We start from the raw sequence: 25,988 nt of genomic DNA, 5'->3' as shown, positions 1-25,988 counted from the left end.
GAACCAGGTTTTAAATTGTAAGACATTTCCAGGGGCAGATGTGGATTCTGACCACAATCTATTGGTTATGAACTGCAGATTGAAACTGAAGAAACTGCAAAAAAGTGGGAATCTAAGGAGATGGGACCTGGATAAACTGAAAGAACCAGAGGTTGTAGAGAGTTTTAGGGAGAGCATAAGGGAACAATTGATAGGAATGGGGGAAAGAAATACAGTAGAAGAAGAATGGGTAGCTCTGAGAGATGAAGTAGGTAAAAAGGCGAGGGCTAATAGAAATCCTTGGGTAACAGAAGAAATATTGAATTTAATTGATGAAAGGAGAAAATATAAAAATGCAGTAAATGAATCAGGCAAAAAGGAATACAAACGTCTCAAAAATGAGATCGACAGGAAGTGCAAAATGGCTAAGCAGGGATGGCTAGAGGACAAATGTAAGGATGTAGAGGCTTGTCTCACTAGGGGTAAGATAGATACTGCCTACAGGAGAATTAAAGAGACCTTTGGAGAGAAGAGAACCACTTGTATGAATATCAAGAGCTCAGATGCCAACCCAGTTCTAAGCAAGGAAGGGAAGGCAGAAAGGTGGAAGGAGTATATAGAGTGTTTATACAAGGGAGATGTACTTTAGGACAATATTATGGAAATGGAAGAGGATGTAGATGAAGACGAAATGGGAGATAAGATACTGCGTGAAGAGTTTGACAGAGCACTGAAAGACCTGAGTCGAAACAAGGCCCCGGGAGTAGACAACATTCCATTAGAACTACTGATGGCCTTGGGTGAGCCAGTCATAACAGAACTCTACCATCTGGTGAGCAAGATGTATGAGACAGGCGAAATACCCTCAGACTTCAAGAAGAATATAATAATTCCAATCCCAAAGAAAGCAGGTGTTGACAGACGTGAAAATTACCGAACTATCAGTTTAATAAGTCACAGCTGCAAAATACTAACGCGAATTCTTTGCAGACGAATGGAGAAACTGGTAGAAGCGGACCTCGGGGAAGATCAGTTTGGATTCCGTAGAAATGTTGGAACACGTGAGGCAATACTAACCTTACGACTTATCTTAGAAGAAAGATTAAGAAAAGGCAAACCTACGTTTCTAGCATTTGTAGACTTAGAGAAAGCTTTTGACAATGTTAACTGGAATTCTCTCTTTCAAATTCTGAAGGTGGCAGGTATAAAATACAGGGAGCGAAAGGCTATTTACAATTTGTACAGAAATCAGATGGCAGTTATAAAAGTCAAGGGGCATGAAAGGGAAGCAGTGGTTGGGAAAGGAGTGAGACAGGGTTGTAGCCTCTCCCCGATGTTATTCAATCTGTATATTGAGCAAGCAGTAAAGGAAACAAAAGAAAAATTCGGAGTAGGTATTAAAATTCATGGAGAAGAAATAAAAACTTTGAGGATCACCGATGACATTGTAATTCTGTCAGAGACAGCAAAGGACTTGGAAGAGCAGTTGAACAGAATGGACAGTGTCTTGAAAGGAGGGTATAAGATGAACATCGACTAAAGCAAAACGAGGATAATGGAATGTAGTCAAATTAAATCGGGTGATGCAGAGGGAATTATATTAGGAAATGAGACAAAGTAGTAAAGGAGTTTTGCTATTTAGGGAGTAAAATAACTGATGATGGTCGAAGTAGAGAGGATATAAAATGTAGACTGGCAATGGCAAGGAAATCGTTTCTGAAGAAGAGAAATTTGTTATCATCGAGTATAGATTTAAGTATCAGGAAGTCATTTCTGAAAGTATTTGTATGGAGTGTAGCCATGTATGGAAGTGAAACATGGACGATAAATAGTTTGGACAAGAAGAGAATAGAAGCTTTCGAAATGTGGTGCTACAGAAGAATGCTGAAGATAAGGTGGGTAGATCACGTAACTAATGAGGAGGTATTGAACAGGATTGGGGAGAAGAGAAGTTTGTGGCACAACTTGACTAGAAGAAGGGATCGGTTTGTAGGACATGTTTTGAGGTATCAAGGGATCACAAATTTAGCATTGGAGGGCAGCATGGAGGGTAAAAATCGTAGAGGGAGACCAAGAGATGAATACACTAAGCAGATTCAGAAGGATGTAGATTGCGGTTGGTACTGGGAGATGAAGAAGCTTGGACGGGATAGAGTAGCATGGAGAGCTGCATCAAACCAGTCTCAGGACTGAAGACCACAACAACAACAACAACAACAACAACAACAACAACATGTCTTTCATGCAGGAGGATTGTACAAATGTACTGTTGTTTGATCATTCTGCAGACTTCCATGTGAAGGACATAGTCATAGGCATCCATGGCTTAGAGAAGCAGCTGAAAGAGGTGAAAACACATAAGTTACTGGTCTGGATGGAATTCTAATTTGGTTTTAGAGGCATACTGTTTAGTGAAGGTACAGTCATGAGAAATGGGTTCCAGACTGGCTTGATGTATTCTTAAGTAATAGAACTCTACATTGTCCTGGACAGCAGGTATTAATCAAAGATGAGACTATTTCCAGATGTGCCCCAGGAAGTGTGATAGCACTATGTGCCCCAGGAAGTGTGATAGCACTACTATTGTTACCTATATATGTAAAAGATCTGACAGACTGAGAGGGCAGCAGGTTTCGACTTTATGCTAATGATGTTGTAGTATATGGAAAGGTATTCTCATTAAATGACTGTAGGAGGATACAATCTCTCTTGGACAGCATTTATATTTGATGTAGTAAATGGTAGCTTGGTCTAAACATATAGAAATATGAGTTAATGCAGATGAGTAGGAAAAAAGATCCTGTAATGTTGAATACCGTACTAATGGTGTGTTTCTCATCTATTTAGATATGTGAAATCGAACAAGTATGAAAGGTTGGTATTACGGTGACTGGTCAACTTTGGTTTATTGGGAGAATTCTAGAAAAGTGTAGCTTGCTGGAGACGGCTTGTAGAACACTTTCATGATCGATTCTTGAGTACTGCTACAGTGTTAGGGATCTCAAACCAGGCTTGACTAAAGGAAGACATCGATGCAATTCAGAGGTGTGCTAGTGGATTTATTTATGATGGGTTTGATCAACAAGGGGTGTTACAGAAATGCTCCATGGAAATCTGTCGAGGGAAGATGATGATCTTCCTGAAAAACACTGTTGAGGAAAATTTAGAGAACCATTGAAGATGACTGTAGAAAGATTCTACTCCTACCTATGTGCATTTCGCGCAAGCCCACAAAGACAGGACTAGAGATATTAGGCCTCGTAGAGAGGCATATAGACAATTGCTTTTCCCTCACTCAATTTGCTAGTGAAACAGGAAATTGAAATGTATACAATACTGAAAGAACACCATTTTGTTATGGCTGGTACAAGGATAGGAGGCCTCAAATATTTTTTGTTTTGATGGAACAGTTTTTTACTGGCTTCTTCCTTAAATAATAATCTTTCCATGGGGGGGGGGGGGGGGTGGGAGTTGGTGTGGAAGCTAGAAGGACATTATTTATTGACATTAGTTGACAACCAAACATTGCACGGACTGTTAACGTAAACAAAACACTGACTGACTGACCTCTTTGACTGACTTCACTGACTGACCTCTCTGCTGTCCCGCTGTGTCGCTTTAAATACAACTTACGATTAAAAACAATTTAATCTAAACTAATTACTGTTACATTTGTACAGATTACAACATATGATGTAGAATAACATATTATTTTTTATCATCATCTTTGGTCTTTTGTGTGAAAATTAATTTACAATCTGATTTCAACAATTATTTTGCTTTTAAGTTACTTTCATAATTAGCGATTGTACGAATTTCGTTGCTAACATTAGTTTGAAGTATACACATTGTGCTTTGCCATATTACATAAATTAAAGATACACTTGTTGTCCTTACATGGCGGAGTTTTGTAAATTTGGGTAGTGTAACTATCTGAGTAATTTACAAGCACCATTAATTACAATGAATTATGTAAAAATGAATTACGAATGAATTTGCATCACTGGATTATAATTGTTATTTTCATTTGAATTGGAATGACATTTTTTATGTTAACTAATGTGCCAATTGCAATTATGGTAATTAGAGGTGTTAGTTATTTATGCCAACATTTCCACAGCCTCTTAATATTTGCTGCTAAACATTTATTACTTCAGTTTCTTGATTTGATATATAATTTGGCATGGTGTACTTAATGTTGTTAATGACAACAATCTGTTAACAATAATGATAATGTACATCCTTCTACAATATTCTATGTGTGTTTACGAATACTAATAGGTTTTTTGGCAAATTGAACTGAATGATACCTATATAGATACACATAAAAGGCCTTAGGGAGCACTGAATCATACAAAAAATACATGGATATCTGTAAAAAATACATGGATATCTGTGTGTGTGTGTGTGTGTGTGTGTGTGTGTGTGTGTGTGTGTGTGTGTGTGTGTGTGTGTGTGTGTCTCTCTCTCAGGGAAACATTCCACGTGGGAAAAATATATCTAAAAACAAATATGATGTAACTTACCAAACGAAAGCGTTGGTATGTTGATAGACAAACAGACAGACACAAACACACACGCAAAATTTAAGCTTTCGCAACCCACGGCTGCCTCCTGATGAAGCAACCATGGGTTGCGAAAGCTTGAATTTTGCGTGTGTGTTTGTGTCTGTTTGTTTGTCTATCAACATACCAATGCTTTCGTTTGGTAAGTTACATAATAACCTTGGGAGAGGCTGTAGTGTTATAAGAACATAAAACAGTGCTTTCCAATTAAGGCTGGGATGATTGCAGGGATTTTTATAAAGTTTCTTAAAAGCTTAGTTGCTATGATCAGTGTAGAGAAAGAAAGATAGTTTTTAACTGTTCTCTTCACATCAAAAAGGGATGTATCTTTCAGTAATGTTAGTTGTTTAATGCCAGTATATGCAAAAGTCACAAGCAGCCTCTTGACCTTAATGTAATCACTCAGTTTATTATTGAATGACTGCTGTGCAGAGGACGGTTTCATATATATATTTTCTGAAACAGGGGTTGTTTTATTCAGCATTGAAATACACCAGGTTATTCCCCAATCTTTTAGCTACACAACACTATTTTTCAACATAATCTCCATTCAATGCTACAGCCTTACGCCACCTTGAAATGAGGGCCTGTATGCCTGCACGGTACCATTCCACTGGTCGATGTCGGAGCCAACGTCGTACTGCATCAATAACTTCTTCATCATCCGCGTAGTGCCTCCCACGGATTGCGTCCTTCATTGGGCCAAACATATGGAAATCCGACGGTGCGAGATCTGGGCTGTAGGGTGCATGAGGAAGAACAGTCCACTGAAGTTTTGTGAGCTCCTCTCGGGTGCGAAGACTTGTGTGAGGTCTTGCGTTGTCATGAAGAAGGAGAAGTTCGTTCAGATTTTTGTGCCTACGAACACGCTGAAGTCGTTTCTTCAATTTCTGAAGAGTAGCACAATACACTTCAGAGTTGATCGTTTGATCGTGGGGAAGGACATCGAACAGAATAACCCCTTCAGCGTCCCAGAAGACTGTAACCATGACTTTACCGGCTGAGGGTATGGCTTTAAACTTTTTCTTGGTAGGGGAGTGGGTGTGGCGCCACTCCATTGATTGCCGTTTTGTTTCAGGTTCGAAGTGATGAACCCATGTTTCATCGCCTGTAACAATCTTTGACAAGAAATTGTCACCCTCAGCCACATGACGAGCAAGCAATTCCGCACAGATGGTTCTCCTTTGCTCTTTATGGTGTTCGGTTAGACAACGAGGGACCCAGCGGGAACAAACGTTTCAATATTCCAACTGGTGAACAATTGTGACAGCACTACCAACAGAGATGTCAAGTTGAGCACTGAGTTGTTTGATGGTGATCCGTCGATCATCTCGAACGAGTGTGTTCGCACGCTCCGCCATTGCAGGAGTCACAGCTGTGCACGGCCGGCCCGCACGCGGGAGATCAGACAGTCTTGCTTGACCTTGCGGCGATGATGACACACGGTTTGCCCAACGACTCACCGTGCTTTTGTCCACTGCCAGATCACCGTAGACATTCTGCAAGCGCCTATGAATATCTGAGATGCCCTGGTTTTCCGCCAAAAGAAACTCGATCACTGCCCGTTGTTTGCAATGCACATCCGTTACAGACGCCATTTTAACAGCTCCGTACAGCGCTGCCACCTGTCGGAAGTCAATGAAACTATACGAGACGAAGCGGGAATGTTTGAAAATATTCCACAAGAAATTACCGGTTTTTTCAACCAAAATTGGCCGAGAAAAAAAATGTGTTGCATTACTTATTGAACTGCCCTCGTATATATCTAAAAACAAAGATGATGTGACTTACCAAATGAAAGTGCTGGCAGGTCGACAGGTGTCTGTCGACCTGCCAGCACTTTCATTTGGTAAGTCACATCATCTTTGTTTTTAGATATATTTTTCCTACGTGGAATGTTTCCCTCATATATATAATCTGCTTGTGTCTGTATATGTGTGGATGGATATATATGTGTGTGTGTGTGTGTGTGTGTGTGTGTGTGTGTGTGGGGGGGGGGGGGGGGGGGTGTGAGTGTATACCCGTCCTTTTTTCCCCCTAAGGTAAGTCTTTCCGCTCCCGGGATTGGAATGACTCCTTACCCTCTCCCTTAAAACCCACATCCTTTCATCTTTCCCTCTCCTTCCCTCTTTCCTGATGAGGCAACAGTTTGTTGCGAAAGCTTGAATTTTGTGTGTATGTTTGTGTGTCTGTCGACCTGCCAGCACTTTCATTTGGTAACTCACTACATCTTTGTTTTTTGATATATATATATATATATATATATATATATATATATATATATATATGAGAGAGAGAGAGAGAGAGAGAGAGAGAGAGAGAGAGAGAGAGAGAGAGAATTGAAGACAGTGAAAAAGTGAATTCAAAGTAACGGGGCTAACCGCCTTTCAGTAAAAGCCCACTTGAAAAAAAAAAAAAAAAAAATATTTATATTTGTTCAAAACTGATGAGTATGTATTCTTTTATGCCAAGACCAACCATAAACTGGAAATTCTTGGAAGGAAACTTCCTCAGCTGCTGAAACTGTTCTTCATTCCTCTTTGCAATCGTGAGCAGCAGTTTCTGCCTGTAGGAATATTTTACAGTATCTTTATCTGCAAAAGATATGATACTGCAAGGTACATTGTAATATGTGGTACCCAAAATCTTATAGTGTAAACAAATTGGTAAAGTGACTATATTAACTGAGCTTGAAAGGCTTTTTGAATTGGAAAACTCTTTGAGCAGCAACATACGGAAAGTGTGTAAATTAAATGTACTTACCTAAGTTTGTCAGTCTTCTCCTCCTCTAACATAACGTCACTCGTCTTTTTATTTTTGCTCAGTGATACCATTTTGTCAGCAAATCACGTGAACTCTGTTGAAAGCTTTTCCAAGTCAACAAAACCTGCACAAACTTCCCTACTTCTTTCTAAATATCTTTCCCCAGTTATTGGATAACTGTCCAGTTGCATCTCATCAACCTTTGTCCTTTCTGAAGACAAATGGTTTTATTTCCAGTCCTTTCTCAACTTTTGATTGCTATTGCCTGTTCATTATTCTTAGAATTATTGCCAGATGAGGTATCAAACATACATTGTTTACATCTGTGACATTTATTTTCTTCAGTATCAACACATCACTGTTTTTGTGATGTCATCAGGTCACTCATCTAGCACATAAGTGTTACTATACGTTCAGTATTTCAAATTTTTCTTTGGTTACTTAATTTGGAATCCTGTCTCCACCATTTGCTTTTCCACACTTGGTCTTCTTAACTGCCATCTCAACTTCTTCCATAATGTTTGGAAATCCTTTGTCCTCATTGAGTAATTACTTTCATATGGAAAGCATCTGTGTGACTTCTTGCCACTCACAATTCTTCTACGTATCTCTTCTATTCATTTATTACTCCTTGATTTTCTGCAATTTCATTACCTTTCTCATCTTATGTCATCCATTTGGTATTCCCCTTCGCCTTTCTGAAGTCCAAGGTACTTACTTCCTGTTACATTAAATCATACTTTCCCTTATTTTCTGGCTCCTCAGTTTATTCACATTTTCTATAGTCTTTGTGATATAGATTTCAGTGTCTTTGTGGACTTGATTGTTTAGAGTATCTTTCATTACCTTCTTATGAGGTGAATTTTTATATCTATAATACAGTATACACTGAGCATCGAGAGAGAAATAAAATAAAACAACTAAAACAAAGTTCACCAAAGAATGTCCAGCATGTGATTTTCGTCCTAATCATGTCAAAGTGAAGATCAAAAAACACGTTTTAAGCTGCAAAATATGGATAAAATAAAAATAAAATAAAATAAATAAAATAAAGTTACTGATGTTTGTTGGTAAACTGAAAAGTGAACAGGAAGGTGTCCACAATCTGCCCAGCTGTGTCACTAGGAGCTCCTAAAGACTGTATATCAGTGTTATACCTGCCCTTCCACAGCACATCTCTTAAATGGGTGGCAACACAGTGCTCAGACATTGCTGGGAGTGCTTATTTTGCACACAAGAAATGGCTTACAGAAGTAGGAACTCACATAACTAATGCAAGAAATGCACATCAAAAGAATCTCTGTACATCACCACATGTTGCACAGCATTGTTAGAAGAGAAACTAACTCTTTAGTCACACTGTAAGACAAGGCACTCTTCTGGGAAAGGCTATTTTGGCTATTTTTCCCACCAAAAGCACTGCTCATTCTTCAGTTTAGGTGTGTGTGTGTGTGTGTGTGTGTGTGTATGTGTGTATGTGTGAAAATAACAGCTGTGATCAAACTCTCAAGTATGAAAATTGCATTGCAGGTGATGACATTAAGCCATGTCCGCGTTGTCAAGTGTTAATAGTGAAGATGGACGATGGCTCATGCAATCATATGACGTGTTCACTGTGTTGTGCTGAATTCTGTTGGCTGTGCATGAAAGAGATTAGTGATTTACATTATCTGAGGTGGGTGATGCTGCTGACCATATAGCTACTTCATAAATTAATGATATACTGACTTTATTTAAAATAGTAAATGTCTTTTGAATGTAATGATTCAACTAATGAACATTCTATTTATAACAATGCTAAATTGTTTAAAGATTAATGTAATGCATTCTTTAAACAGTCCCTCTGGTTGTACATTCTGGGGAAAGAAGCCATGGTCCCGGAAAAAGAAGATCTTGTGGCAGTTGGGGACTTTAGTGGGTGCACCTGTTGGTATAGGTCTTGTTGCTGGCATTGCCGTTCCAGCAATGATTATAGGTAAGGAAACTCTTAATTTATTAGAACAGTGTTGAAAGGTAGTGTGTCATTGCTGTTGTGTTTTATATAAAAGTATGTATTTTATACATTTTTTTGTGTGCCTGAATAGTTTTAAGCAGGCTGGTGTGTCTTTTGTTATTATGTAATTTGGATATAAAATAGCCATCTAAAAGAGAATGGAGTCTCTCTCCCTGTTATTTTTGGTTCAGGTTAGTGGAGACCTTTTATAATATAAATCTGCATAATTGTCTTCAGTTAGTTGTGTTAGACCTGTCCTTACACAATTCAGAAAACTGTTTCTTTGTGTAATTTGCCAATGATCTCTTGCTCTGGAGTGATCTTCATTTTAAGAAAGAGGATTATAAGAAACAGTTAATAAATCCTTCACAGGATGTGAAGGTGAGAATGTTCTTACATTTTGCTGATACCGCAGCTAGTACTTCCTCTGTGCCTATAAGCATGTGAACCTTCTATTAAACCAATGTATTGTTCAAAGGAGATACTATTTCCTCTTTCTGCTTGGTGTCACTATAAGAGAGAGAGTTCTGTGGAATGTCACCCCCCCCCCCCCCAAAGTACGTGTCAAACATAAGACAATGTGTGAAAGAACCAAGCATTAGACTGTAGAATAGACAGATCATATTCCGACCTGGACCTACAATCTAAGGATCACCTCAAAGATTTCTAACCAACTAAGCTCATAAAGAAGGAAATAAAGAGAAGGAAAAGGGAAACATGAAAAATTATGGCAAATTTGAAGGTGTCTGACCCCCCGCCCCCCCCCAAAGGGGGGGGGGGGGGCAGTAACTGTTACCATTTCCACTAGCAGAATTATAAAAGCTGATGCAAACCTACCCTACCGTATGTGTTTCATTTGTAGAATCATGGTTAACAACCAACCATCATCCTAAGAAGCAGTTTGCTACAAAAGTACTTGAACAATTTCTCCCAGCACCCAGACAGAATGCTGTAATTCATTGATTGATGTGTTAGTCATGAGTTGATGAATTGATTTTACTTTCTGAGTACTCAATCTCAACATATGAAAGTGGTTGGTGTCATGTAATGGATCCTCTTAGATTTAGTTCAGTTTTTTACATGTGCAACAGTGTTGACTTGTCATCAGGTTGTAAAATTGTGCACTGTACAAAGTTATTTTTTAATCCAGCATTGTTCATTTAGTGGCCAAAACATGCAACACAAGATTTTGAAGGGTTGGTCTGCCTTTGCTGTTACTGCCTTCATTAAACTGAAGATGTTACTGCATGTTTGGTGTGTTTATGTAGTTCATATGTTTTGACTGTTTTTTTTTTTTTCTCTGGGTAAAACAGTGCAGTTTTTTTTTTTAGAAGCTCCTTAAGGAAAATTTATTTTTTAACATATTCTAACTAATCAAAATTATGAACTTTTACTGGCATTAGGTATCTGCCTAAAAAGTTACCATTACACCTATTCTAAACTTATGCCATTTATTGGTTATCAGAATTTTGATGGTAAAAGGAGAAATAAAATAAAAAGAAACGGTTTACGTCAATTTTTATCTTCACTGCCTCATTAGTTTAGCCAGTCTCCTGTCGTACCACTATTTTTAATCATCACTGTCATAACAGGGCATCTGTGAAACTTACATCTTTGTTGTCACAAATATTTGGCTGTTTCTTCCGAATATGTTGCAACTTTTTGGAACCTAGAGCAGAGTTTGTCTTCTACTGATATGAGAACATTACATTGTCTTTTACTACAAAAACGTATCATCTGTCTGCCGCTCTCTCATCGGCTGTGTAAAACCAACACCTGACACACTCCCTATCATTTGCATCATACCTCACGGCGATCATCAGCAACATTGCTGCTCAAAACAAATAAGTATGCCACTGGCCTCGGTCTAGACTTACGACACTACTGTTCAGTATTTGTCCAATTTTAAAGTCAGATTTGATTCTGAGTACAAATGGATTCAGGTAAACTGCAGTTTAAACATAATAGCTGTTCATAAAAAGCCTAAATATGCGTTGTAGGTTCCCATGGTTGGCAGCAAAACGAAATTTCTTGCCTGCTCACCATTCCCCTTCCCACCATGTTGTAGTTGTCAGCTAAGCTCCTGTGCCCTCCCAGCCTTCTGTAGCATTGTGCTTGAGTTCTTGCATTCTGGTGACCTGGAAAAGATAGCCACTCAGACTGGCAACACGAATGTGCATTTCGTGGAACTGTTTCAGCGTCACGATCGGCCTCATCTTAATATAGCCGTCAGGCGTAATAACATGAGACTTGGGGGTGCGCTGATGACAGAAGGCATGAGTCACATTTCAGTGGTGTCGGTGGAGTCTATCAGTAGGACGGGTTTCACTAGACATGGCCTGCACCTCAACAGGTATGGGAAGGGGAGGTTGGCAAAACTTATAGGTGACAGCATAGGTGGGGGTGGTGGGATCACTCATGGGAAAATTCCGGTAGTTGTGGGTGTTAGAGCTGTACCTTTTTTAGATTGAAGTCAGCTGATAGGTATTCCTGCTTAAGGGAAGTCTCTCTAACAAAGAAACCACTTTCTACAAAGCTTGGGTATCCGATTAATGAGGGAATTAGTATATTTCATCAAAATATACAAGGTATTCGAGATAAAGTTAGTGAACTGCTTATAGATGTTGACTCTGAAATTATTGGTATATCTGAACACCTCTTAAATAAGGAGATAATTCAGAGGCTTCCTTTACCAGGATACAGGTTGGCTGGCAGCTTTTCTAGGAGCTCTTTGCGGTGTGGGGGAGTAGCCATGTATGTGAAAAACGGTATCCCATTTGAGTCAATTGATGTTTCAAAGTACTGCACTGAAAAGGTGTTTGAATGTTGTGCAGGTGTGGTTAAATTTAGTGGAGCTAAACTTCTTACTGTTGTTATTTATAGATCCCCAGACTCCGATTTCACAACATTTTTGCTAAAGCTAGAGGAGGTTCTTGGTTCACTTTATAGGAAATACAAAAAGTTAGTTATATGTGGTGACTTCAATATTAATTGTATAAGTGATTGTGCAAGGAAAAGGATGCTGGTAGACCTCCTTAATTCATATAATCTTATGCAAACCGTATTCTTTCCAACGAGAGTGCAAGGGAACAGTAGAACAACCATAGACAATATTTTTGTTCATTCGTCATTATTAGAAGGGCATTCTGTTAGCAAAAAGGTGAATGGCCTTTCAGATCATGATGCACAAATTTTAAGTCTAAAAGATTTTTGTGCTTCAACACATGTTAAATATAGTTACCAACTTTTTAGGAAAGCTGATCCAGTTGCTGTACAGACTTTTGTAAACCTTATCAAGGAACAAGATTGGCAAGATGTTTATAGTGCTGATACAGTAGACGATAAATATAATGCTTTCCTCAAGACTTTTCTCGTGCTCTTTGAAAGTTGCTTTCCGTTAGAACGTTCAAAACAGGGTACTAGCACGAACAGGCAGCCTGGGTGGCTTACTAAAGGGATAAGAATATCTTGTAGAACAAAGTGGCAATTATATCAAAACGTTAGAAACAGTCAAAATCTAAATGCAGCAGCCCATTACAAACAGTATTGTAAGGTGCTTAAAAAAGTTATTAGGAAGGCAAAAAGTATGTGGTATGCAGATAGAATAGCTAAGTCTCAGGATAAAATTAAAACCATATGGTCAGTCGTAAAGGAAGTGGCTGGTCTGCAGAGACAGGTCGAGGATATAGAATCAGTGCGTAGTGGGGATGTCCGTGTTGCTGATAAGTCGCATATATGTACAGTACTTAATAATCACTTTCTGAATATAGCAGGTGAACTAAATGGAAACCTAGTCCCAACAGGGAATCATATAGCGCTCTTAGAAAAAAGTGTTCCGAGACTGTTACCTGAAATGCTCCTCCATGATACTGACAAGAGGGAGCTTGAGTTAATAATTAAATCACTAAAGACCAAGAACTCTCATGGATATGACGGGGTATCTAGCAGAATACTGAAGTATTGTTCCACGTATATTAGCTCAGTACTTAGCCATATCTGTAACTTTTCCTTTAGCAGTGGTCGGTTTCCTGACCGATTAAAGTACTCGGTAGTGAAGCCACTTTATAAAAAGGGAGACAGGGATAATGTTGACAATTATAGACCTATTTCTATGCCATCGGTGTTTGCTAAAGTTATCGAGAGGCTTGTATATACAAGGTTACTGCAGCATTTAAATTCACATAATTTGCTGTCAAATGTACAGTTTGGTTTTAGAAATGGCTTAACAACTGAAAATGCTATATTCTCTTTTCTCTGTGAGGTTTTGGACGGATTAAATAAAAGGTTGAGAACGTTAGGTGTTTTCTTTGATTTAGCGAAGGCTTTTGACTGTGTTGACCACAAAATATTACTGCAGAAGTTGGAACATTATGGAGTAAGGGGAGTAGCTTACAATTGGTTCGCCTCCTACTTTAAGAACAGAAAGCAGAAGGTAATCCTCCGCAATATTGAGAGTGGTAATGATGTTCAGTCCCAAAGGGGCACTGTTAAATGGGGCGTTCCCCAAGGGTCGGTGCTGGGGCCACTGCTGTTCCTTATTTATGTAAATGATATGCCTTCTAGTATTACAGGTGATTCAAAAATATTTCTGTTTGCTGATGACACCACCTTGGTAGTGAAGGATCTTGTGTGTAATATTGAAACATTATCAAATAATGTAGTTCATGAAGTAAGTTCGTGGCTTGTGGAAAATAATTTGATGCTAAATCACAGTAAGACTCAGTTTTTACAGTTTCTAACCCACAATTCAACAAGAACTGACATTTTAATCAGACAGAATGGGCATGTTATAAGCGAGACGGAACAGTTCAAGTTCCTAGGCGTACGGATAGATAGTAAGCTGTTGTGGAAAGCCCATGTTCAGGATCTTGTTCAGAAACTAAATGCCGCTTTATTTACCATTAGAACAGTATCTGAAATAAGTGACATTTCAACACGAAAAGTAGTATACTTCGCATATTTTCATACGCTTATGTCATATGGTATTATTTTTTGGGGTAATTCTTCTGATTCAAAAAGGGTATTTTTGGCTCAAAAACGGGCTGTTCGAGCTATGTATGGTGTAAGTTCGAAAACCTCTTGTCGACCCCTATTCAATAGTCTGGGAATTTTGACATTGCCCTCACAGTATGTATTTTCTTTAATGTCGTTTGTTGTTAGCAATATTAGCTTATTCTCAAGAGTTAGCAGCTTTCACTCAGTTAATACTAGGCAGAAATCAAATCTGCATGTGGAATGCACTTCCTTGACTCTTGTGCAGAAAGGAGTGCAGTATTCTGCTGCATCCATTTTCAATAAGCTACCACAAGAACTCAAAAATCTTAGCAGTAGCCCAAACACTTTTAAGTCTAAACTGAAGAGTTTCCTCATGGCTCACTCCTTCTATTCTGTCGAGGAGCTCCTGGAAGAGATAAAAAATTAAGCAAATTCCAGTGTTACATTCTTGATTTTCTTTATTTAAACTAACGACTTGTTTCATTTTATGTGTTTCTACAATCGTGTTATAATTTCATGTATTGACTCGTTCCATGACCATGGAGACTTCTCCTAAATGTGGTCCCACGGAACAATAAATAAATAAATAAATAAATAAATAAATAAAAAGTAACAATGAAACACTGATGACTGTACCTTCTAGTGTGCAGGTCATATGTAAACACAGCAACTAATACACTTTCACTCGCCCCGCGATCTAGTGCCTTCAGTTGGTACTATCTCCACAGTGGGCCTTTCTGCTACATTCTTGCAATAATAATTGCAGTTGGTTTAATGTGGTTTGTTTCGTTTGTTAGACATTTAATTCTGGATCAATTTTCCTTCATCTTGAGTGTCACCACCAGTTTTCTAAAACTGTTTAAAAGCTGGTTACATTTCCTTCCCCTTAGTCTAATGCGTGAGAAGCTACCAAATTTTCATTTGCAATGCACTTCTTAAATCATTTGTTTCTCATAACAAAATAAAATACAGGCTTGGATTCAAAATTGTGTAATGGTTTTTGAAGGACAGGATTTTCAGCTTTGAATGTTGCCTTTACTTTAAAAGCAGCGTGGATGTATGTATACAGTACCCATACATGTATGAGAACTTCTATTGCAAATCTATTCGAATACAACAAAAATTTGAGTGTTGATGGAATTTAATGATATTTCTTCTGTTTTTCACAAAATTGTCAATTTTTGTAAGCAGAACATTAGATTTTTGTAGTTCCTTTCTCACTTATCCTTCTGTTGCACTAGTGCTGCAAGTCAAATGAAACGTGGGTTGAGTGAGCAAGATTGATACTCTATCAAGCACTTCTGCATATCAGGAAAGCTTGAGCCCATTCAAAAGAAAGTATTATTTGTAAACTCTACCCATTTGCTAATGTGCAATGTAGGGGATATAAAGGTCTAAAATATATGCACAAAAGTGGGCGACAGAAAAGTAGGCGTGGCACATTAACACACGTGGTAGGAAAATGCTCTTTAAATGCTCAAAAAAATTTTTTTCAGTGAAGTACTTTTCAGAGTACTTAAAGAAAACCTTAATCTATTGAAATATGATGAAAACCGAAAATAGACTTTTTTTTGACCTGAACCACAGTGTGGTCCCCTTAAGACTCTATTAAGAACTGGGAAAATGACATTGAACTGCATTGGTGAAGCTGAATGTTGGGTATCTTGTCTTCTGTTACTGGTTCTAAATACCTTTTTCCCAAGGTAGGAAACGTGTGACCTACTATGTGATTAGTGATTGATTCTCCTTCCCATTCTCTCAACCTCTCGCTTCCTCTCTCATATTAAAACACTCATTTTATGGTGAATAAAACATCCCTCTCATCAGACACAAATTTTGGGCTGTGAAAGGTGCAACTTCAAACATTTATTTGCTTTGAAACTTACCAGACAGTAGTAATATTGGCAGCAGTCACCTATAATACTGCCATAAACGCTTTGTGAGATGGACTGTCTTGGATTTGTTTTTTCATTTTGATGCATTTAATAGTGCCTCAGACAAACTTTCTCACTTTATATTTTATTGCATAATGCTCTAAATTTAAAGTGCATACTCGGTAAGAATTCCTCTCTTTTTTTTCTATTCCTGTACTATGACCTTCCTCTACCATTTTCACATTTGCAGCAGCTGAGCAGCTGTCTTCATTAACAAATTAAGAAAAAGTTGGAGTAGGGGGGAGGGAGAGAGCATTGGAAGATAAACTTACCTTCAAAATTTTGTTGACCCCTTGAATATTATAAAGACATAGTAAGTCTTCTCAATGCACAAAGGGAAACAATAATCTACTGTTTTACTGTTCGATGCCAAGTAATAAACATTAACAACAAAGTTGAAAGGGGCAGTCGGAGGTATAAGGGTGCTGCCAAAGGGTGTGTAATTTTCCTCCTTGAAGTTGATGCAGAATTATCATAATTTTATTTATTATTTGCTGTTTATAATGTGTTGCTTTTGCAGATACAGAAAATTTTTATGTTAAATGAATATACACACTGGCCCTAGTTAATTTTGTAAGTGCTAGTTTTCATGGTTGACTTAATGTGTAATAAGAAGTTAGTTTTTTTGGAAATATCAGTTATGTAAGTCCTAACTTCATTATTACAAATGATTTTAGAGTGAGGATAGCTGAATTTTTGCTGCTTAATTTCTATCAGTACCCCAGAGTCCTTAGTAAATCTTAATGTAATACTTAATTGGATAGATAAAAAAATCTACTCACCTAGTGGCATCAGAACATGCACATAAAAGATGGTTCTAATTGGCAAGCTTACTTAGCCAGTGGCTCCCTCTTCAGGCAGAAGGGTTGAAGGGGAAGGAAGAAGGGTGAAGGAAAAGGAGTGGAGAGGTCTAGGAAAAGGGGTAGATTTCAGGAAAGTCACTCGGAACTGTGGGTCAGAGGAGACTTACCATATGGGATGAGAAGACTGATTGCCGGGGACTGCATCGGACGAGATTTGAAAACCTGAGAGCTTAAAGGTGGAAAACAGGGTAATATGCAGACAGAGATTACTGCTTAAACATCATGTATGAGTTGATAGGAGTGAAAAGCTAAGTGCGTTGTACATAACAGAGATGGAAAGGGGGCAGTGAAAAATAGACAGGAAAGACAATGAAAGATGTCGAAAACTAAAATGGAGTGAAGCAAAGAGTAGTTACAGTGAAGAAATGCTGAGACGGAAGAAATTAATGTAAATTAAGGCCAGGTGGGTGGTGAGAACCAAGGAAATGTTGTAGGGCTCGTTCCCACCTTCAGAGTTCTGAGAAACTGGTGTCTGGGGGGAAGAATACAGATGGTGAGTGTGGTGAAACAGGTGCCAAGGTCACAAATGTCATGTTGCAGAGCATGCATGTTGCAGTATACACCGTTTGCTTATTCCCGTTCATCCTAACTGATAATTTGGTGGTAGTCATGCCGATGTAGAAGGCCAAACAGTGTTTACATAATAGCTGGTATATGATGTGTTGTTTTGCAGGTGGCTCTCCCTTTGATGTTATATGTTTTGCCAATAACGGGCTATTATAGGTGGTGGTGGGAGGGTGCATAGGGCAAGTCTTGCAGTGAGGATGCATAGGGCGAGTCTCGCAGCAGGGACAGTCACAAGGGCAGGAGCCATAGGGCATGGAGATGGGTGCAGGAGGAGCGTATGATCTGACAAGAATATTTCAGGGATTGGGACGGTGAAGGAAAGCTATTCTATTCTAGGTCGGTGGGCAAAATTTCAGACAGAATAGATTTCGTTTTAGGGCCTGAGTTTAGGAAGTCATGGTCCTGTCGATGTAGCTGATTAACACATTCCAGACCAGGATAATACTGAGTCACCAATGGTGTGCTCCGAAGCTGTATTATGGAGGGATCAGCAGTACCAGGATTGGACGTGATGGCCTGGGAAATCTTCTTTCTAACTAGGCTGGTGGGGTAATTACTTGCATGAAGGCTAAGGTGAGAATGATGATGATATATTCCTCCAAAGAGTCTGTATCCGAACAAATATGTTGGCGTCAGATGCCAAGGCTGTATGGGAGGGAACGTTTGACATGGAAGGGATGGCGACTGTCAAAATGTAAGTACTGTTGTTTGTTGGTAGGTTTGATATGGATGGAAATGTGTAGCTGGGGTTCAGTGAAGACAAAATCGACATCAAGGAAAGTGGCGTGGGATTCAGAATAGGACCATGTGAAATTTAATTGCGAGTAGGTATTCAAAGATTCCAGGAATTTTAACAGTTCAGGCTCCCCATGAGTCCATATAGTAAAGATGTCCTCAATGTATCTAAACCAAACCAGGGGCTGAAGACTTATGGATCCCAGGAAAGACCACTCCAAGTGACCCATGAAAAGGTTGGCATAGTAAGGAACCATTCTGGTTCTCGTGGCTGTACCTCTGATCTGTTTGTATGTCTGCCCCTTATAGGTGAAGTAGTTGTTGGTAAGTGTAAAGTTGATTAAGGTGAGTAGGAAGGATGCCATAGGTTTGGAAGCAGGTGGACACTGACTGAGGAAATGTTCAGCAGCTGACGGACCTTGCACGTGGGGAATGTTGGTATAGAGGGAGATGGCATCAATGGTGACAACCAAGGTGTGTGGTGGGAGTGGGACAGGTCAATCTAGGTAATGGTTGGTATCTTTGATGTAGGAGGGAGTCTTTGTATTATGGGTTGCAAATGTTGATCAACGAACTAAGACAGGTATACATTCCATTGGTGCGTTGAAGCCAGCAACTACCATAGGTGTTAGTCATTGTGAGGGTCCTGAGGTTTCAAGGAGAGACTGCAGGTCAGTTTGAATCACAGGAATGAGATCTTCATAGCAGACGTTGTATGTAGAGGTGTCAGACAGCTGGCTCAGACCTTCACTAAACCGAGCGAGGTGGTGAGTTGGTTAGCACGCTGGACTCGCATTCGGGAGGACGACGGTTCAATCTCACGTCCGGCCATTCTGATTTAGGTTTTCCGTGATTTCCCTAAATCACTTCAGGCAAATGCCGGGATGGTTCCTTTGAAAGGGCACGGCCGACTTCCTTTCCCGTCCTTCACTAATCCGATGAGACCGATGACCTCGCTGTTTGGTCTCTTGCCCCAAACGACCCAACCCCAACCTTCACTAACTTACGCCTTTTGGTTAAGTACTACCGTGGTAGATTCTTTGTCTGCTGAGAGGATAATGATGGAGTCATTAGCTTTTAGGGAATGTAGAGCCTGGAGTTCTGTAGAGGACGGTTAGGGCCATGTTGTTGGGATCCGAGAAAGGGTTGTGAAGCAATACTGGATGTGAGAAATTCTTGGAAGGCTTGTAAGGGATGATTTTGAGGTACTGGTGGTGGATCAAGTTGGGATCATGGTCTGAACTGTTCAAGGCAGGGTTCGATGTCAGGTTTGCTGTTGGAAAGGTTTTGGGATTGTACTGCAAAGTGATACTTCCAATGGATATTACATGTGAAGGAAAGTAGGTCCCTCACCAAAGCAGCATGATAAAATGCAGGCTTAGGGCTGAAAGTGAGGCCCTTAGATAATTCAGAGAATTCATGAGGGGAGAGTGCTTTAGATGAGAGATTAAGGATACTGTACTGTTGTGACTGGATCTTGGGATTTTGGGTTATTGCTGTTGGTAAACCTTTCAGGATGTGAGGTCATGGTCCAAGAAACTCTTCTGTTCCTGACGTCTCGTCCAGGACTGCACTGGACATCCTCAGAGGTGCTCCTCCGCTGAGTCTTGCCGACAGTCAGTCGTCAAGACTCAACAGAGGAGTGCCTCTGAAGATGTCCAGCGGAGTCCTGGACGAGACGTCAGGAACAGAAGAGTTTCTTTGACCACGACCTCACATCCTGAAAGGTTTACCAGCAGCTATGTCATCTGGTTGTGAAAGCCTTCATTGTTCGATTATGGGTTATTCTTGGTCTGGGAGGCAGTGGTAAAGGCTGTGGGATGTTAGCCGGCCAGAGTGGCTGAGCGGTTCTAGGCGCTACAGTCTGGAACCGCACGACCGCTACCGTCGCAGGTTTGAGTCCTGCCTCGGACATGGATGTGAGTGATGTCCTTAGGTTAGTTAGGTGTAAGTAGTTCTAAGTTGTAGGGGACTGATGACCTCAGATGTTTAGTCCCATAGTGCTCAGAGCCATTTTTTTGTGGGATGTTAAGGAGATTGGCCAAGCTTGATTTGTAGGAGAGAAGTGGTGGTTGATAGTGTGGCTGCTTAGGAGGCTGCAGAGGGACAGGAATGGAAACACCACTGTTCAGGGAGTTTTGGAGAAGGCGGGATAGCTTTTTGAGGTGAAGACTGGCCTGTTGTTGCAGTTTGAAGTTGGCGTGGCAGATGATAGCATTCAAGGAAACATGAGCGGCACACAACTGCAGGATTTTGTAGAAGGAGAGAAGTCCGGTGTAGTGAAAATTTGCTGATGAGGCTTATAGGTCACAGATTAGCCAGGTAAGAGCAAGAGATTTCTGTATTAGAAACTGTAAAAGAGCCTGGGAACATTCGAAAATGTCTGTTTCTGGATGCAGTCCTATCCTACACCAGGTTCTTTTTATAGTTTTTAACCAGAAAATCAGTGTCCATCACTTTCACTTCCTTTACAGCTCTCCCAAGTCAGGTAACATCTGGTTCCATGGACGAGTATGCTTTCCTTGTCTGCTTAGCTCTCTTCCTTCATCAGTGCCCATTCTGTAGGCCACTTTCTCTTACTAGTGTGTTTCCATGTTTACTTCTAGTGACTGCAACCCATTTTATAGGAACATACCTGAAATGCCACTGATTAGGTAATTGTGACTTTAGACTGAGAATTTTTCTGTACAGCCAAAAATTGAGTTGTGTTGTAGAAATGAATGCCCAATCCGTTGGATAGATCTTCACTAATTTCACATTGTCAGAAGGGAGCTTCTTGTGTTATCAAATAGCTCAGCATATCTAACATTCTCTGGTTTTTGTTTTGCCCTCCACAGCTGTCAAACATCAGCCAGATGTGTGGATGCCACTACGACCTGTCTGTGTTAACCTGATTAAATGACTGTGTTCATAATTATAAGCTCTTCCTGTTTAATTTTGTCCGGAACTTTTATAAGGCTTGATGTACTCTCCGTCCACCATCCTGCATTGATACTATTTCACTCTGGTTTGCTGATGAAGCTGCATACTTGCAGTAAATATGAACCGGAAACCCACTTTAAGAGTGTGTAGTAAAAACAGTACCAGTAAGAAGAAAGCAGGGGTCCTATGTTTTCCTAAACAAATGGTTGCTAAATGATTGGTGTACTGCTTATTAGAGGAAATCATGACTGTGGCCATATGAAAGAACCAATTTTTACATTAACATAATCTAACGTATTGCAGTATAAATTACTGTTTATAGATATGCTGATAATGAAGGTCTTATAATGAAGGTCTTATTATTAACATGCAGTAGAATAGCACAGAATAGGAGAGTTGCTGATTGAATGCTATTTCATGTGTTTTGCTTTGTTCCCCTTCAGCCAGTAGGCTTTGCTGATCTTTCATGGACTATCCCTTTTGGAGTTGGTTGTACACATATTCCATGATTAACATCCATGGTTATGTACTCTTATATTTTATCCAACAAAAGCATCATAAATTTTCTCCATGCATTCATAAACAAGCCAAGCCAAGAAAAATGTGCCAATATGGCTGGGTAACAGCTGTTGTGCTACTGTTCATTGTTTCATAGTAGCATGTAGTAGGGACAACTTCATGGAACTTCCACAAACGGCTCAGCACTAACTTTCATAAAGCAATAAACTGGGAAAGCAGCATTATTGGGGTAAAATACATATGAGTACAAAGTGAGTTTTGCATCTTCTTGCCTTTATAGATAATGACAGTTGCTTAGGATACATCAAGTTGTGCTACTTTATTATGAAATGAATTAACTTGGTTTTGTTTAACAGCCAGAAGTGAATACGTGAACTTCTACATCTTTAGGCTATTTTGCAGGTACATTTTGGGGCAGACGTAAGCTGTTTTGCTTGTGTTTTAAGAACATAATCGGTAGACAGTATCACTGAAAACAAAATGACAACTCATTTTTGACAAAAAGTGGACTTACTACATTTTGCTTGTAGGCATGACAGTTAGTAACAGCAATGAGCATTTATGGATGCAACAATTCAAGGAGGCCAAATGTCTAATGACAATCAACCAAAACAATCACAAGCTTGCACTAGCTAGACTGACAACATGACCATGTAAGTGGAGACAGTTGTTCTGGAGTTTTGCCTATTGGGTGTGAAAGATATTGCTTCTGTATAGGACATGAGTGCACAATCCTGCATGATCTTAAAATGCAGAAAGTGTCCTCCAGGTAGGTTTCATAGATACTAATGGCCAACCTCAAGGGTGTACACGTGCAGTTTGCCAGGCGACATTGACACTCGATGAAAGCATGAATATGTCTTTCTTTTCAATAACTGTGACAGTGTACGAGACATAGGTGTGAAATTTCAATCCTAAAGCAAAGTGCCAGTCAGCCCAGTGGAATCTCATAGGCTCTCTACTACCAAAAAATTTCACATAAGGGCTTGTCCTGAAGAAATAATGGTGGCCATGTCTTGTGACTGTGATGGTGTAATCCTTATTCATTGTGTTCCAAAGGGCATTATAGAGTTGGATGTGTGCAAGTACCCATAATTGAGTATATTTTACATTTTAACATTAGTGATGATGTATGATGTGATCAAATTGCTGGCAACCAGTTGAGAGCTTCGACTCTTGAAATGTGTTGCATAAAATTGATCGTTGTCTTATTGTAGTTAAATGCTATAATATTACTATTATTTGAAGAGTAACATGTGCAATATTATGTCCTAAAATTAGAAACATTAAAGTTTCATTTATAACAAAGAGTAGCATGTAATATATAATTGGATTATAGTTAAAATATTGATGACTTGACTTATGTCGTAATAAACTTTTGCAGGTATACCCGTTTGGGTGGGACGCAAATTATATGCCCGGTATGAGCAAACAAACAAACATAAACGCAACTTGGCCATTGCAGGCGGGGTCACTGCATCGGTAAGTACATTTAAAGACATTCTTACAGAACTGTACAGGGAGAACGAATAATGCTGTTCCAGAAAATATTTACAGTAAAATGAATGTGGGATTGACCCTTATTAATGGCAGTCACAGAAGATAGTGGAAATGCCTGTCACTGATGTTGTGCAGTGCAGTTTCACCTGCAGACTTTGCTGGAGGTTTTGCCAAAACACTTCCAGTCTTAAAGTCTTGCACGAACAGTTCCACACCTGGTTTTTATGAATTGTGCTTCCCACAACAATCGACAATGAACATGTGCTGTTATGTCGTGAGTACATTTTGTGTTTCATTCAACTGGTCACTACACTTATCAGCTCCTCTCACACTGACTCAAATGTAATGATACAGGAAACTGCTTGGAACACAGCTTATTGGGGGCTGTACATGTGCATATAGTTGACAGCATCTGATTAGTGCATCAAAATTGTGATTTACAGCATTTTCTGTGATGGGCAATTCTCCTGTTCAATAACAAGTGTCAATTCCATGTCAGTCTTACAATTTGTTTTTTTTCATGCCAGTTTTATTTTGTCCACCCTGTAGTTAATGTATATAATTATGTTCTTTCATTATATTGCTGTTGCAAGGGGGTTGAACCTAACACACTAGACTAGTATTTTAAACTATGCGCTCCAATGTACATTGCTCCATTTAACTGTATATAGCTACAGCTTCAGCCAGTGATAAGCTACATCATTACTATTAAATGATGACAGTAATACTCTAAAATACATTTCATTTTATCTCATTTCCTCTTAAATCACTTGTTACAGAAATGTAATGATATGTATATGATACATAGATTTCCTTACCCTTTTTAAAGAATTTATAATTGGAAAGAAAACATATATTTACAGAAATGCAATAGGTGTCATGCTTGGGCTTGAATCTTATTAGTCTAGGAGATACGATACCAGTCTAAACCACCCTTGGCATGATCATTCTGAAATCCACACTTAATATCCAGAATGAGATTTTCACTCTGCAGCGGAGTGTGCGCTGATATGAAACTTCCTGGCAGATTAAAACTGTGTGCCCGACCGAGTTCGAGTCTCGGTCGGGCACACAGTTTTAATCTGCCAGGAAGTTTCACACTTAATAAGTTTGGCAGCATGTTCATAGAACTAGTTTGTTTGTTTCTTGACTGATCCACTCTCGAATAGCACATGGGTGAAATGAATGCCTAAATCTTTCTGTAAGAAACGCGTACTTAACATTATTTACTCGAAACATTGTAGTCTCAACACACTTAATATTTCTTTTTAACCTGAAAACACTTAATTCTCAATGCATTTACTTAACATTATTATTTCACCTGAAACATCGTTTTCTCATTGCACAATTGTCGATCTTCTTCTTTGTCTTCTTGTTGCTGAACTGCAGTACCTCCTTGTGCTTGGAGTATGTTGTACTAATCATGGGATACAGGAAATATCCATTTCAAGCTTGAGAGAATGTCTCTTAGCTTGTCTCCTTTAATAGGAAGAGGCAACAGATTCTAGGCAACCATTGTATGTATCACTAAACATTAATGTTGGGGTGGGACTTTATAGCTCAGCAGAAAATACGAATTGAACACAATTTTTAATAATGAGTTTGCTTTGAGCAGTTACTGCTTGTGGTTGGTAAAACAGCTGTTTCAGTGTAGAGAAGCTGTAGAAACACTCTAGAGTCATACAAGTTACCTTGAATGGCTTCTTTCGCTGGGAAGTTCTTAGATCAGGTCCATAAACACTTTGATAATGTGAGGGGACATTTTTCTCCACCTGAACAAAGTCCCTGTCATTAGGTAGCCTGTTGCGTCCAGCCTGAGGAAAGGTGTTCTCTATGTATCTGTAACGCCCAGACTTTTAACGGGCATAGCCAAAACGCCACTAAGGTCCAGTTCTTGTTTTGTCCACCACAGTTGTCGGAAAATGCACTCAACTTTTCACCTTTGATGTCATTCTTTTCGAAATACGTCTTTAAACAGCTTGCTATTTTGTCTGGTACCCTTTTAGCTGTTGCTTCATCCCAGAGAAAAAAAATGTCCTTGGCTATCTGCACAAGAATGGACACTAAAATTATAGCACCATATTTTATGCTTATAAAACATTGGCCTAGTAGTCAGTTTAGCTGTGGGTAGTGTGTGTTGCAAATTGAATGTGACTACATGAACATTTTTGCCTTGTTTTGCTACTTTTGTTGCTTCACATATTGCAGATTGCCCAGTCTCTGCTTTTCGAATGTGGAATTTCCTGCTTTATTCACAATGAATGTATTTCAGTTTAGTTTTTACATTTCTCAGCATGCTTGATTGCTGCGTAAATTGAATCACACTGTTGACAGTTGTCCATTTTAGGGCTCTTGAAACTTACATTGAATTCCTCGGCAAATATTCATTGAAGTTTGTTTATAGAAACATACCTTGTGGTGATTGACATTCATCAATATACTTGTCATAACAGAGCTGCGTGGAATATTCCATACTTAATTACTCTCGCAATGAATCTTTTCGAGTTTAGGGACTCCTATACTTTGGAAGTTCGTCAGTAAATGCTTTCACGTCGTTGATGCCATCCTTTGAATATTTTCTAGGATGACTGGTATACTTACATCTGCCATCAGAAGTAGGTGAAACGGCACCATTTTTCAATCGTTTCACGAT

At 39.2% G+C, this 25,988-nt stretch overlaps 1 protein-coding gene across 1 annotated transcript in view; it reads left to right on the top strand.

Annotated features, from left to right (window-relative positions):
- LOC124612751 (E3 ubiquitin-protein ligase RNF19A-like) overlaps positions 1–25,988 on the top strand; it is a 190,608-nt gene that overhangs the window by 90,590 nt on the left and 74,030 nt on the right. Inside the window, exons 7-9 of the mRNA XM_047141145.1 lie at positions 8,838–8,982; positions 9,146–9,282; positions 23,220–23,317. Coding sequence (XP_046997101.1) covers positions 8,838–8,982; positions 9,146–9,282; positions 23,220–23,317 — 380 coding nt within the window. The remainder of the gene's footprint in view (positions 1–8,837; positions 8,983–9,145; positions 9,283–23,219; positions 23,318–25,988) is intronic.

Source organism: Schistocerca americana, chromosome 1 (assembly GCF_021461395.2).
Source record: "Schistocerca americana isolate TAMUIC-IGC-003095 chromosome 1, iqSchAmer2.1, whole genome shotgun sequence".
Lineage (NCBI taxonomy): Eukaryota > Metazoa > Arthropoda > Insecta > Orthoptera > Acrididae > Schistocerca > Schistocerca americana.
The sequence above is the reverse complement of the archived record's forward strand: the minus strand, read 5'-3'. Positions and strand labels throughout refer to the sequence as shown.